Here is a 13,904-nt window from a genome sequence, read left to right as displayed (position 1 = left end):
CTCTTTGAACTGCTGCGGTCAGGCAAGCGATACCGGAGTCTTAAGGCGAGCACAGAAAGACTCAGAAGAAGCTTCTATCCCCAGGCCATCAGGCTGCTAAACGAACAATAAACACTATGCAACAACCATCAAATGCACACAGCACACACACCCACACGCACACACTCACTCAAACAAACAACACACTGCAGCACCCACTCTCCACACTTTAGATCACACAAACACACTTTACACTTTATATTTATTGATAAAGGATTTGCACTACAACTCGTACACCTACTGTGAATTGTACCTAAATTGCACCTCGTCCCATTTCTGCCTTGCACTATATAGTATTGTATATTAGTACACTGCACAGTATTGTATATTGTATGGTAACTACGTCTATTCTGCATCGAACATTGTACATATGTCTAAACTGAACACTGTGACCTCATTTTTTTACTTCTAATTTTACTATGTTATTTTATTTCATACTTATCTTGTCTTGCACAGTCTCTGGAGCGTAACAGTAAGAAGCATTTTGTATAAAAGTATTCTGTACTTCTGTATGACAAATATTAAAGAAACTTGAACTTGGTAAAATGAACTTTCACCAACATTCAATATGTTCATAGAACAAATATCTCAGTTTCTTCCCTTAGAAAAGATAACGCTTGAAAAGCATAACCAGGGTCACTTATTTCAAGAACTTTGGAATCCACTCTATACTCAACTGGAAATTCATAATATAGTCCTATAAATGTGTCATATCTAATATAACAGACATGGCATTTGAGCAGATTAGATTAGCTGATCTGTTGAGGCTCTTTGTCTGCGTGTAAGTGCCTGGTTGCCTGCGCGTGGCTGTCAAACCCCACCCCCGCAGGGTCGGGTCTGGGAACGGGAGCTGAACACGCAGCGGCCCGGACCCTTCCCTGTCGGGGTGGGCATCGATAAGTGAGCAACCGGGTGCTATAACCTGTCACTGGTAAGTTCGAAGAGGACTTCATTTACAACAATACGTTATATAGACCCTATATCAAATATTTTGTTCGATTTATCGATGATATTTTCATGGTCTCGTCAGGAAACGAGATAGAACTGTCATCTTTTTTGTCTTATTTAAACTCTTGTGTAGAATCCATCACTTTTAGTATGGAAAAGAGCCGAGAATCCATTCACTTAAGATGTAAAACTAACTAAAGTTAATAACCTAATTGCCACAACCATCTACAGAAAACCAACGGATAAAAACAATCTCCTACAGTTTTCTAGTCACCACCCGGTGCCTTTAAAGAAAAGCCTGCCTGTAAGTCAATTATACAGACTCAAACGTATCTGTAGCTCTCAGGAGGAGTTCCACTCCGAAAGTGAAAATATGTTGGAACGATTTGATGAAAAGTGTCTTAACTCTGCCATGGCCACTGTAAACCAAATTGAAAGAAAATAACTATTCCGGAAGAAAGAAAGAAACAGAACATCAGGCACCATTAATTATGTCCTTACTTATGATCCATTTAGTTACGTTATCAAGTCCACAGTCATAAAACACTGGCACATTCTATCATCGGATAGAACTTTAAATGATCGCTTCCAACACCCTCCACGCTTTACACATAAAAGGGCTACCAACCTGAAGGACCGCCTTGTTAGAGCGGACTCGTATTCAAAGCCAGAGCCTTTTATTCATGGAAGCTTCCCATGTAGATCATGTACATCTTGTAGCCACATGATCAAAACAAACACATTTCACGACTCCCACACCGGGAAGAATTACAAGATCAGATCGCTAATAACATGTAATTCCACGCACATAAAATATTTATTATTCTGCCCATGTAAAAAATACTATATTTGACAGATATCCCGCAAATTTAAAATCAGATTGAACGAACACGGAAGCAATATAAAGCGGACCGACATTAATTCCCCTGTGGCACGACATTTTAACTAAATGGATCATAAAATCAATGACCTCAAGTGCATAGGTCTAGAGATGGTTTTTCTTAATAGAAGGGGTGGTAACCATGAACAACTTCTTTTGCAACGGGAATGTGTATGGATTCATCGGCTCAAATCTGTATCCAGTTGGGATGAATGAAGAGTTCAATTTGACTCCATTCCTTTAGGTGAAAGCTATCCTAAGTTATCTACTGTATAAACAAAAAACGAGTACACTGATTAATGAACGGTCTAACAACTTGATACCCCCAATGTACTGTCTTTTTTGTTCCATACAGATTTGTAAATTTTATATTGTATTGACATCGGCTCAAATCTATGTATTCCATCTGGGATGAATGAAGAGTCCATTTTGGCTCCATTCCTTTAGGTGCTATCCTAAATTATCTACTGTATGAGCAAAAAACTAGTACACTGTTTAATGAATGGTCTAACAACCTGATACCCCCAATGTACTGTCTTTTTTATTCCATACAGGTCTGTAAATATTGTATTGTAATATGTATTAATTTGTTGTTTCATACATAGCCATCATACTAGGGCTGCAACGATTAGTCGACATAATCGACATCTATAAAAAATCGTTGACGAGAAATTGTTGCGTCGATTAGTCATTAAAAAAAAAAATAACTTTATTTAATTTTTAAATAAAAAAAAAAAACACTGTGCACTACCTATCTTTGTGAGAGTGGCTTCTCAGGGTTCCAGACAACATCATAACATGATGATCCCATAGCAAATTTTCGACATTGAAAACATTGTTCCCCTGCAGCTGCAGGAGATGATGATCAGACTAGACACACAATACATTACACACGCACTCCTCTCACTCACACACAGCGATCAGAGTAAGACACACACATACACACTCCTCTCACTCACACACAGCGATCAGAGTAAGACACACGCATACACACTCCTCTCACTCACACACAGCGATCAGAGTAAGACACACACATTCACACTCCTCTCTCTCACACACAGCAATCAGAGTAAGACACACACACATTCACACTCCTCTCACTCACACACAGCGATCAGAGTAAGACACACACACATACACAAATTACACAGTACACACCTCTCACTCACACAGCGATCAGAGTAAGACACACACAATTACACAGTACACACACTCCTCTCACTCACACAGCGATCAGAGTAAGACACACACACATACACACATACACACACGGACTCCTCTCACACACAGCAAACAAAAGACCTAGAAGTCTGTCTGATCTGACTCATCCCCCTCTCCCCTTACAGCTGTCCCACGTCACCCTCCTGGTCCTGGACCAAGTTACAGCCCCATCAGCCGCGGTGCTGGGGGCAGATGCTGCTAGTTATTTTTCTTTTTTATTATAATTTTTTTAGTTATTTAAAGTACACTTCCACTTTAATTTGTATTATTTAATTTATTTATCTTGTTATGAGTCATTGCTGTATTGTTCTTCAAATACATTTTCATTTAAAGTGGCTTAAGATCCAAATTCAAATGTTTCATGAGTCATTATTTTAATTTGCTATGGGATCATCTTGTTATGATGTTGTTGTTTGGTCCTGACAAGAGTCTCAAAGTCTGGGGTGATGGTAGACAAGCAACTCTGAGGTCATGCTCAATGTCCAATCTGTTCCTCTGCTCTGTCTTCAGCTGGACCAGAGCTGAGAAGCCACTTTCACAAAGATAGGTAGTTTAAAAAAATATATATATATATCTTTTTTTGTTTTTTTTGTTTACATACCGTAATTGGTTTTCGATTAGTCGACTAATCGAAAAAATAATCGACAGATTAGTCGACTACCAAATTAGTCATTTGTTGCAGCCCTACATCATACGCATTTACTGTGATGATATCTACCTGTCAAACTAGCCCTATTACTAATCATGACGTTAACCTAGCCTGTTGACTGATTGCAGATTGTTCCCACCTGTATGTTGTCAAGTATGGCCTAGTTAAGGTTTGTTTGTCACAATTGTCATTTGCACACTGATGAAGGCCGGATGGCTGAAAGCGTTTTGTGCGTTATACTACAACTTGTGCATACAAATAAAAACAACGATATTCCCAGAGTGCGGTCCCTACCTCCTTTTTTGCAACTGTTTACAATACCGACATTTGCACTTTTATTACTTATTACTTATTTACTTATGATTTATTTATTGTCTTTTTTGTTTGTTTGTTTATTTGTGTGTGTGTGTATGTCCCAGTGTGTGCAAGCGTGAGTGAGAGATGGGAGAATGGATTGAGTGGGGAGCACAGTGAAAATTGTTCATGAGAGTGACACTGAACATTCTGTAGATCTGTCGATTGAATGTGAAACCTCATGAAAATAAAAAGATTTAAAACCAAAGGTCAGTGAATTCCACGACCACAACACCAGAGAGAGTTCCACAAATCATGTTCAACCCAGATTCGGCTCAAACAAGGGACTAAACACGTTTCGCAATTATGCAACAATAATGTGGAATGCCCTACCCACAGCCGTAAAATTATGTGAATCCCTACCCTCCTTCGAAACCGCTCTCAAAGAGCACCTACGGGTGGCTGCAATTAGAAACTGGCCCCGGTAAATGTCCAAATCCCACCCAACCCCCTCCAATGTACAGTTTCTTCCCCTTCGGATGTAAATATTTGTTTATGATCTTTTTCTTACACAGTACTGTATATTAATTTGTATGTCTCGTATGTCATAAATGTCTTGATTAATTGAAAATGGAGGACCCTGATGTAAACAAGACTAAAGTATTTTTCTGGTCTGCATCCTCTTAGCAGTTGTTTGTTTGTATTGAGCCGTACTGTATTGTACCCATTCTGCAATCTGTTAATAAAGTTTTCAATCAATCAAAACCAGACAGACATCAGTCTAAGTCAATGGTCTTTGTCTTCTCTGCTGTAGTATGTTGGTGCCCTGGAGGAGATGATGGTGGCTTTAAGGAAGAGCCCAAGGTAAACTGCAGTCAATAACAGTTTTATGTTTACACATGTGCTCAGTATTTCTATTATCCAATAACCACAAAAACCTGGCAAATCTCTAAGCTTCTCTTGCACATCTAGCTGATAGCTAGGCTATTTCCTTAGTATGTTGTTCAGTATTTTGTAACAAATCCTTAATATCACTTGAAAGTAATATTAATGTACACCATTATGAAGGTACATGTTGTGTTGGCCAAGTAGTTCATTTAATGAAGGTGTTATTAACAGTAATTCAGTAATGTTTATTTTTGTTTTGTTCTCCAGCAAACCCGCTCCAGAAGTGCTGACAGACTACACAAGAAAAGTAGATTTCCTGAAGGGACTTCTAGAGGCAGAGAAATTGGTACTGTCACTTTTTCCATAAGCAGAATGTGTTGTGATTCCATTACTTGTAATAATGTAGTGCCTTATTCAGTGTTTCTCCTAGGATTTCTTTCAGGGGGGTGGTAGCCGGTAGGCCCCCCGAAACTACTAGTGTTGTCGTGGGGCACGCGTGTCACAGAAGTGGTGTCAACAGTGTTGTCATAGATGCACGCAGTAAGGCGGTTGTTAGTATCGGTGCATTTCTCTACACTGAGATGAAATGAAATGATTGCACATAAATTAACTGCCACAACACATGAATTAACTTATTTACAATTATACAGTAGTGACAACACACATATAAACTATTTACAATAAAGGGAGGCATATACAACACTCATAACTATTTACAACCAGTGTCGGAGTGAGCTCACTCAAGTTGTTCGGAAATTCTGAGGGCTCACTGGATGCTCGGATCGAAGAGTCAGTTTATCAGAGCGGAGCAGATTTTCAGAGTGAATTTATTAACTCATCTTAACTAGGGCCCTAAAAAATCCGTTTGATCTTTTCCTGTTTTCAGATATGAATTTTCCTGTTTTTCAGATTCCTCTGTTTTTAATTTTCCTGTTTTTGGATTTCTCAGATTTTATATATTTTTCCTTTGGATTTAATACAAAAAAGTAGGGCCGCCCCTTCAAGGCAATGGTAGGGGAAACACTGCTTATTACCCCACTTGCTCTAGTTGCTATTCATGATTCAAACTATTCATGCTCCAACACAAAATGAGGCACATTAAGTATTGTCTTTTCACTTAGATAATATAACACAAGGTAAACCTTTATTTTCTCCCATGAGGACAATTTTGTCTGCACCACATGAAAATGAATAAAGCAGGTGAATAAACAATGGAGCCTATATAGAAAGGATCTGGAGTATGTATGGACAGAAATCTATTCATGTATTTAATCAAGTGTCAAGGTGGCTACTTAAAGCTCCACTGGGCAGTTTTGAGAAGAAATTACCTCTACAATAACTAATTACAAATACTTGAATATTGTTTATAATCTCTCGACCACAAATCCAAAATGTCAACCATTGAAACAAAGTGAACAAACATAGTGTATTCAATACTAAAAGAGAAATCTGACTTTATTTATTTAGTGTGCATACAATACATGGCAGCCTACTGATATTCTTGTCATTATATGTTTACTAAAAAAGTACCTAGAACAAAGAGAATGTCATTAGGTCAGGGCAGGTGTACAAATTAGGGATGAGAAACGGCAGGGTCTTCCCAAGTCGATATTATCATCACAATACAATAATATGTACTATGTGATTCTTGAGGTATTGTGATTCAATATTACAATTTATTTTGTTCACTTACACTGGAGCATGGTAAAAAAGAACCGACTTCCTTCCAGAGACGAAGCATATTTATGAGTCAGATTAACTTTACCTGATGCTTCAGTATCTTTATTTTTTAAAATTTGTATTGATCTTTTTCCCCCTCCATTTTCCTCCGATTTTCTCCCATCCCAATGTTAGTCGTTATGCCAATTCCCAATCCCCTTCCTGGTCGCTGCGCACTTACCCCCCACAGTCGGTCTGGGAGAGTGGAGGCTATCACGTGCTTCCTCCGACACACGTCTAGCCAATCAACCGCTTCTTTTCACCTGGCAGCGCGGACTCTCACTGAGAGGGTGTACCGTGTGGAAGGATCACACTACCCCCCTTAGATCCTATCCGCGCTGAGCAGGCGCCCCGACCGAACTGTAGGAGTCGCTGTTTACAACGACCCGGACCCACCCCTCCAGCTTTCCCACCCTCTAATACAGCCAATTGTATTAGTGTGAACGGCCAGCCAAGCTGGTGACAACGCCGGAGCTGTGAGCTGGATTCGAACAGGCGAATCCAGCGACTCCGGCGTTTGGTGACGAACGCAATCTCCGCTACGCCACCTGACCACCCGCTTCAGTATCTTTCTATTCATATTGCAGGGAAATTACCATCTTATATCACAACATTGCTACATTGGAAATATGGACCCTATCTGGCTGAAATGACTGGCTAATGCTTAAGGTTCCCAGAGTGCAGACTGAGCTTGGAAAGTCAGCCTTCTGTTTTAATGTCCCAGCTTCTTGGAATGATCTTTTCCTTATTTTTACTTTGTGCTAGGACAGGGCGATTCAATTACAATTTTGGCTTCTAACGATTATGAAAACAAGATAATCGAGATAAAACGATGATTGTGCTGCATGCCGTGTTACTCTCATTTTGTCTCATGCTGTAAATGCAGCACACCCTTCCTTCACAGCGGTGCACTCTGCCCCCCCCCCCCCCCCAAGGCCAAACGGTAGTTTCGGCTGACTATGTCCAGAGGGAGGAGGGAGCCACGGCACGTTTTCATGTTATTTAGAAAAATCTTTGGTAATTTGTAGAACATGACAGAAAGGCAGCCATTTGGTCGAGAAGGTAAAACAAATTCAGTCGTCATCATATGATGTCCTCAAATCAATGAGTAATCGTGTTTTATAATCGTGTTTTCAATATCAATCAAAATAATCGAGATTAGGATTTTTTACATAATTGAGCAGTCCTACTTTGTGTTATCTGTTTTAAATATGCCTGTAATCTCAACATTGTTGCAAATGAGGGAAACCTCAACTGCCTTTTTTTGAGAATAAATAGATTAAGATTTCTTTTTAATGGTAATTTCTATGCACTTCTAACGACAACGTTTCGCTTAAAAACACCAGGCAAAAAATTATAATTGCAGTGCAAAGGTAAATAAATAGTCACTAGATATCGTAAGTAAAAGGTCAATAAATAAAATGGTAATGGCCAATAAAAATATATGTAGCTTAAAGTACAGTTCACATAACAGCAGCTTACATTAGCCATTAACACTTTCTGTGCTGTTCACGTAGTTCTACGTTTCTGTGGCCCGACCGTTGAGTGCCGGAAACGTAGATCTACGTTTCTGTTTCGGTATTTCTTTTATTCGCTATTGCCATTCATAATTCATCGGGGCAGCCTGTGCATGCTGTACTGAATGTGTCTGAGATCGCAGACGGTCAATACCGCCGCCTACCGCCTTGCGGCCACTATTGCACTCCATTTGAAATTATGTAGTTTATTTTCTCTACCAAGCTGCGGCGGGGGGGCGGGTCCTAAACACTCGGGCAAAACAAGCGCTTGTAGGGATGGCTTGGACAACTGACCCCGCCCGCCCACTCATGTGCCGGTATAAGGTCGGAGACGGGATCACTGTGGATATCTGGAATGGCGATCAGATAATTGGATTATTCTTTTTGCAGTACACCAGAGACCAGGTAAGGACTATATAGATATATTACCAATATTGCGTTGATTCGATATTTTCTTCCCCGTGATTGCTCTGTGTGTGTGCTGTGTCCCGTTGGCAGTGATCACAGCACGGAGGTGCGCCCCGCTCCAACCCCCCTTTCATGTATGCACGAGGAGACATAATAACGATAATCTAGCGTTGATTTCAGGATGATTAGATAATCAGGCGAAAAATGGCAATGTGATAAGTGGATTTGACTAAAGGGCTGTTTTGACGGAGTTCCCTGGAATTAGACAGGATCACTCTACCACTATACTCATATTCACCACGGTATAAAATGGAAATGTATAGATGAGAAAAAATAATCAGTTTTTTGCACGTTGACCGGAAGAAACCCACTGACAATCGACGGCGTTATTAGATCCATAGCTATAATATAAAATATAGGCTCTACAAACAAGGTGAGCGTTTACATGGGGTTAATGGGCGGCAAGGCCTATGCACTTCCCGGAAGGGGGCGTGGCACCCAATGTGTTAAGGTTTAGAGTCTGACTGCAGTTTAGTAGCCTTGTGGACCTTGATACTCCTGTACCTTCTCCTTGACTGCATGAGGGAAGCTAGGCTGTGGGATGGATGAAAGGAGTCTCTGATCATACTGGAGGCTCTGCAGATTAGCGGTGGGAATAGCCAGAGACCTCACGATACTATCGCGATACTTGCGTCACGATACGATAGTATCGCGATACTAAATATATTGCGATACGTTCAGTATTGCGGAATTTTTTTTTTTTTTTTTTGATAAAATCTTATTTATTACCTTTTTTCAACTGCAAAGTAAAACTGTCAACATGTTTTATCTAATAAAATAAAGTTCAGTCTGTTGTCTGTTCATCTCACTTCAATCATTTTTATTGCAGAACATGGTATTTTCTCAAGCAGACAGATGTAAACACTGTAATCTGTGTTGCATTTACCTGACAAACTGAACTGTTTGTATTACAGTCATATTCCAACTTAACTGAATGCACATGTGTGTGTGTGGACTACTGTACTATTACAGGTATTGAAATGAACAATGCAACTTCCTTATACAAATATTTTTTTATTTTTTATTTTATGAATAATTAAATATCGATACAGTATCGCCACGCAAAGTATCGCGATACTACTACGTATCGATTTTTTCCCCCACCCCCACTGCAGATGCAGCGTGGCACAAAAGGGCAGCGAGGCACCAAGGATCTTCTCTGCAGTTCTCACTACCCTGTTCAGTCTGTGTTTCTCTTCCTCTGTTCTCACTACCCTGTTCAGTCTGTGTTTTTCTTCCTCTGTTCTCACTACCCTGTTCAGTCTGTTTCTCTTCCTCTGTTCTCACTACCCTGTTCAGTCTGTGTTTTTCTTCCTCTGTTCTCACTACCCTGTTCAGTCTGTGTTTTTCTTCCTCTGTTCTCACTACCCTGTTCAGTCTGTGTTTTTCTTCCTCTGTTCTCACTACCCTGTTCAGTCTGTGTTTCTCTTCCTCTGTTCTCACTACCCTGTTCAGTCTGTGTTTTTCTTCCTCTGTTCTCACTACCCTGTGTTTTCCCTCCGCTTTGTTGTTGCCAAACCAGGAAGTGATGCAGTAAGTGAGTATACTTTCAACGGTGCCTCGGGTAGAAGATGGTTATGGCTGCAATGGGTAGTGAGGCACTGTTGGGCCTTCTTGGTGGTGGCTGTGTGGTGTTGTAAGTCTTGTCATCAGTCAGATGTAACCCCAGGAACATGGTGCTGTTTACTCTCTCTACTACAGAACTCACTGATGGTCGATGGAGGATGATGCTTGGGGTTTACCTTGAAGTCAACAATCATCTCTTTGGTTTTGTCAGTGTTGAGGGCAAGATAGTGTGTTTTGCACCAAGCTGCCTGCTGCTCCGCCTCCCTCTCGTACGCTGACTCGTCCTCACTGCTGATCAGGCCTATGACAGTGGTGTCATCAGTAAAGGGTATGATGTGGTTGTTAATAAATCTGGCAGAACAATCATGTGTTAGCAGCATGAACAATAAGGGACTGTATGTCGTCTTGAGGCGACCCTGTGCTCACCATGGTGGATTCAGATGCATTGCTGCCAACTCTGACTGTGTGCCGTCTCTGTGTCAGGAAATCCAAGATCCAGTTGCAGGTGTCCAGTGTCCACTTCCAGCAGCCTCGGCTTCTCCGCCAGCTTTTGTGGCAAGATTGTAGGGCTGACCTCGAATAGTCGACTAATCGATCAACCTCTTAGTCGAATGCAAAAAAAAAAAGATTCATTCTTTCCAAAAGCAAAGGGGCCTAGAAGCGGTCGTATGGTGCGCATACCAGCGAGGCTAACCGCCTAAGAAAACGGGCACAAAGGCACTGAAAGAGGATTTCACCCGTCTAATGAACGCACTAGACAAATATCAAGATGTATCAGTGGACCAATTGCATGCTTTTGCAGAGGACAAGAAGCCTTCAGTCGACTCCTTCAGACATTAAAGGTCCCCTGTCTTATAAATAGCCTTTTCTAGTGTTTAGCATTGTTTTCTAGCAATGGGGGTTTGTATTAATGGGGTCTGTGTCTCTAATTCTCATTTTGGGGGATTGCTCCAATTCAGTTGAGACAAGATCCTCTCCCAGTGAACTAAGCCATTCTGATTTGACTCGCTATCCTACGTAGCAAGGAGCATAACTAATGCCCCCTCTGGTTGTAGCGCAACCATTCGCTCAACAGAGCGAGTGGAAATACCGACACTTCTTCAAACGGGTTGACGTGGCGCGGGTGCCAACAGAGCGTGCAAGAGAGAGAGAGAGAGAGGGGGACAGGAGCACCGCCCCCACCACACACACTCTCGATCGCGCGTGCGGGGCAGGAGCTTCTCTCGGGGGAAACACACACGCAGTCGGGAGCACTCTCATATCACTGTCAACCTGCTGCAAAATATCATTGCGCACACTCGCACGCACGTGCCCGTATTCCGATCTGTGCAATAATATTCACAGGGGTATATATTGTCATTTGAAACAAGTTACCAATGCATTGTCCCATGGGATTATGCCCCCCGCGGTGAAATTAATTCGTATCCCCCTCAATCTCTCTATGTCTCTCTCTGTCTGCCAGTGCAGACTGTGGGTGACTGTCACTCAAAGCTCTTATGGGCGGAGCCCAGCCCAAAACGGCTTGAAATCTTGAAGTGGAAAAATGCTGCTTTAGAGTACCTCCATAGAACGGTTTGCTCTATTATGCAAACTGTAAGGGATCCAGGTTGGCAGGGAGGCGTCTCTTCATATGCTGCATAACCAAGCCGCTCTAAGTAAAGCATGGCTATTTGAGTGAGGGCTACATGATGGCGGTAGTCATTCAAGCAGGCTGGGTTTGTCTTCTTGGGCACAGGTATTATGGTGGCATTCTTGAGACAGGTGGACACTGAGGGATATGTCAAATATCTGTGAAGACATCCTTAAGCTGTTCTGCACAGTCTTTCAAAACAACCTGGTATATTGTCTGGTCCAGCAGCCTTCCGAGGGTTAATGTTGGAAAAAAATACCCTCTTGACTCCGTCAGTAGACAGCTGGAGTACCTGGTCACTGGGTCAAGGTGGGAGTCTTTGCGCCTCCCTGTTCTTGGTGGCCTCAAACCATGAGTAAAAAGGCATTGAGGGGTCTTTATAGTCTACCTGTACAGTGGGCTTGTAGTAACTGTCTGGAATCCCTGCCACAAGCGCTGTGCATCTTTTGTTATTGATTGATTGATTGATTTTTATTGTGGAGTAAAAGACAGCATCCAAGGGATAAAAACATGAGAGTGCAAGCACTTATTTCCATCATGGTCCCTGATTTTGGACATGGACAGACATCATAAAACATAGAGCATCATAATAAAATTATACTAAAACAGAGCATCATAATAAAACATAGATCATCATAATAAAACATATACCAACCCCATAAAAACACTCCCTACCCTCTCCTTCCTAGACGTGGCTATTCTATACTTCACAGGCTAGCCATTTCTTTGTGGCACGTCTAAAACGTCCCCCCTCTTCGATGTTTTTCAGGGCCACTGGAAGCTTGTTCCACTCCAGTGCTGCAGAATATAAAAAAGTATTTGTGCCCATTAGGGAGTTAAATTTTGGCAGAATAAAATCCGTACTGCTCCTTCTAGTGGAGTATGAATGATTGTCACGGAATCGATTAAAATAATTAGATAGATATTTCGGACCTGTATTTTGAACTATCTTGTGTGTGAGACCTAATTTGATGTGAATTACCCTGTTATTGACCGGAAGCCAGTTTAGTTGCCTAAAGAAAGTTGGCCCTAGGTGAGTGCGTGGAGGTAGCTTAAGGACTACTCTCATTAATTTGTTTTGAGCTGTCTGAAGTTTGTTTTTCAGGACCTGTGGAGTGCCACTAAACCAGGAGGTGGCAGCATAGTCAAAGTGACTTTGTACTAATGCGCCCGCTAGCATTTTAAGTGTTGCCTGGTCCAGTAGTTTCCCTTGTCTAGCTAGGAATTTCGTTTTCTGGCAGATTTTAGTGTGGGCTTTTTTAGCCATGGCCTCTCCTGTAAGATGTTTGTCCATTATGCAGCCTAGATATACTACAGAATCCTTGTTTGTTATTTGCTTCTCACCTACTCTTACCTTCATTTCAATTTCTTTACCAAGCCGTTTCTTTGATCCGAACAGGATGGCCTCTGTTTTTCCTAGATGAAGAGATAGTTTGTTATCTGACAGCCATGTCTGCACATTTGATAGCTCTAAGGGTCCTCTCCACTACTGCCAAGTCCTTATGGGAGACCAGAATGGCTGAGTCATCCGCATAAAGAAAAAGGTCTGATGAACAGGCATTCTTCATATCATTTATGTAAATGAGAAAGAAGAGAGGCCCCAGGACACTCCCTTGCGGCACCCCGCAGGTGATCACTTTGGCTGAGGAGTAGGTCCCGTTTACATCTACCATCTGAGACCTACCTGATAGATATGACGTGACCCAGTTCAACGCTGACCCACTAAACCCAATCGCCTTCAATTTAAATAAAAGGACACTATGGTCAACCGTATCAAAGGCCTTTTGTAGGTCCAACATGATCATTCCACAGAATTTCTTTGCATCAATCTCCTTTCTGATGCAGTCAGTCAAATACACCAGACAAGTCTCAGTGGAATGAGATTGTCTAAAGCCTGACTGATGCTCAAATAGGATACTGTTTCTCACTAAATATGTATTGATCTGTTCATGAATGATTTTTTCCATTACTTTTGATAGTACACTTAAAATGCTAATTGGTCTATAGTTACCCTTGTCTGACTTATTGGATAACTGTTACTGAGTAACAGGGGACTGGCTAGTGTGTGATGGCTAGCGCTAGCAG

General features: G+C 41.4%; 1 protein-coding gene across 1 annotated transcript in view; it reads left to right on the top strand.

Moving 5' to 3' along the window:
* use1 (unconventional SNARE in the ER 1 homolog) overlaps positions 1-13,904 on the top strand; it is a 35,736-nt gene that overhangs the window by 2,671 nt on the left and 19,161 nt on the right. The window contains exons 2-3 of the mRNA XM_084307993.1: positions 4,846-4,895; positions 5,187-5,265. Coding sequence (XP_084164119.1) covers positions 4,846-4,895; positions 5,187-5,265 — 129 coding nt within the window. The remainder of the gene's footprint in view (positions 1-4,845; positions 4,896-5,186; positions 5,266-13,904) is intronic.

This window comes from Notolepis coatsorum (genome assembly GCF_963971535.1).
Source record: "Notolepis coatsorum genome assembly, chromosome: 2".
NCBI lineage: Eukaryota > Metazoa > Chordata > Actinopteri > Aulopiformes > Paralepididae > Notolepis > Notolepis coatsorum.
The sequence above is the reverse complement of the archived record's forward strand: the minus strand, read 5'-3'. Positions and strand labels throughout refer to the sequence as shown.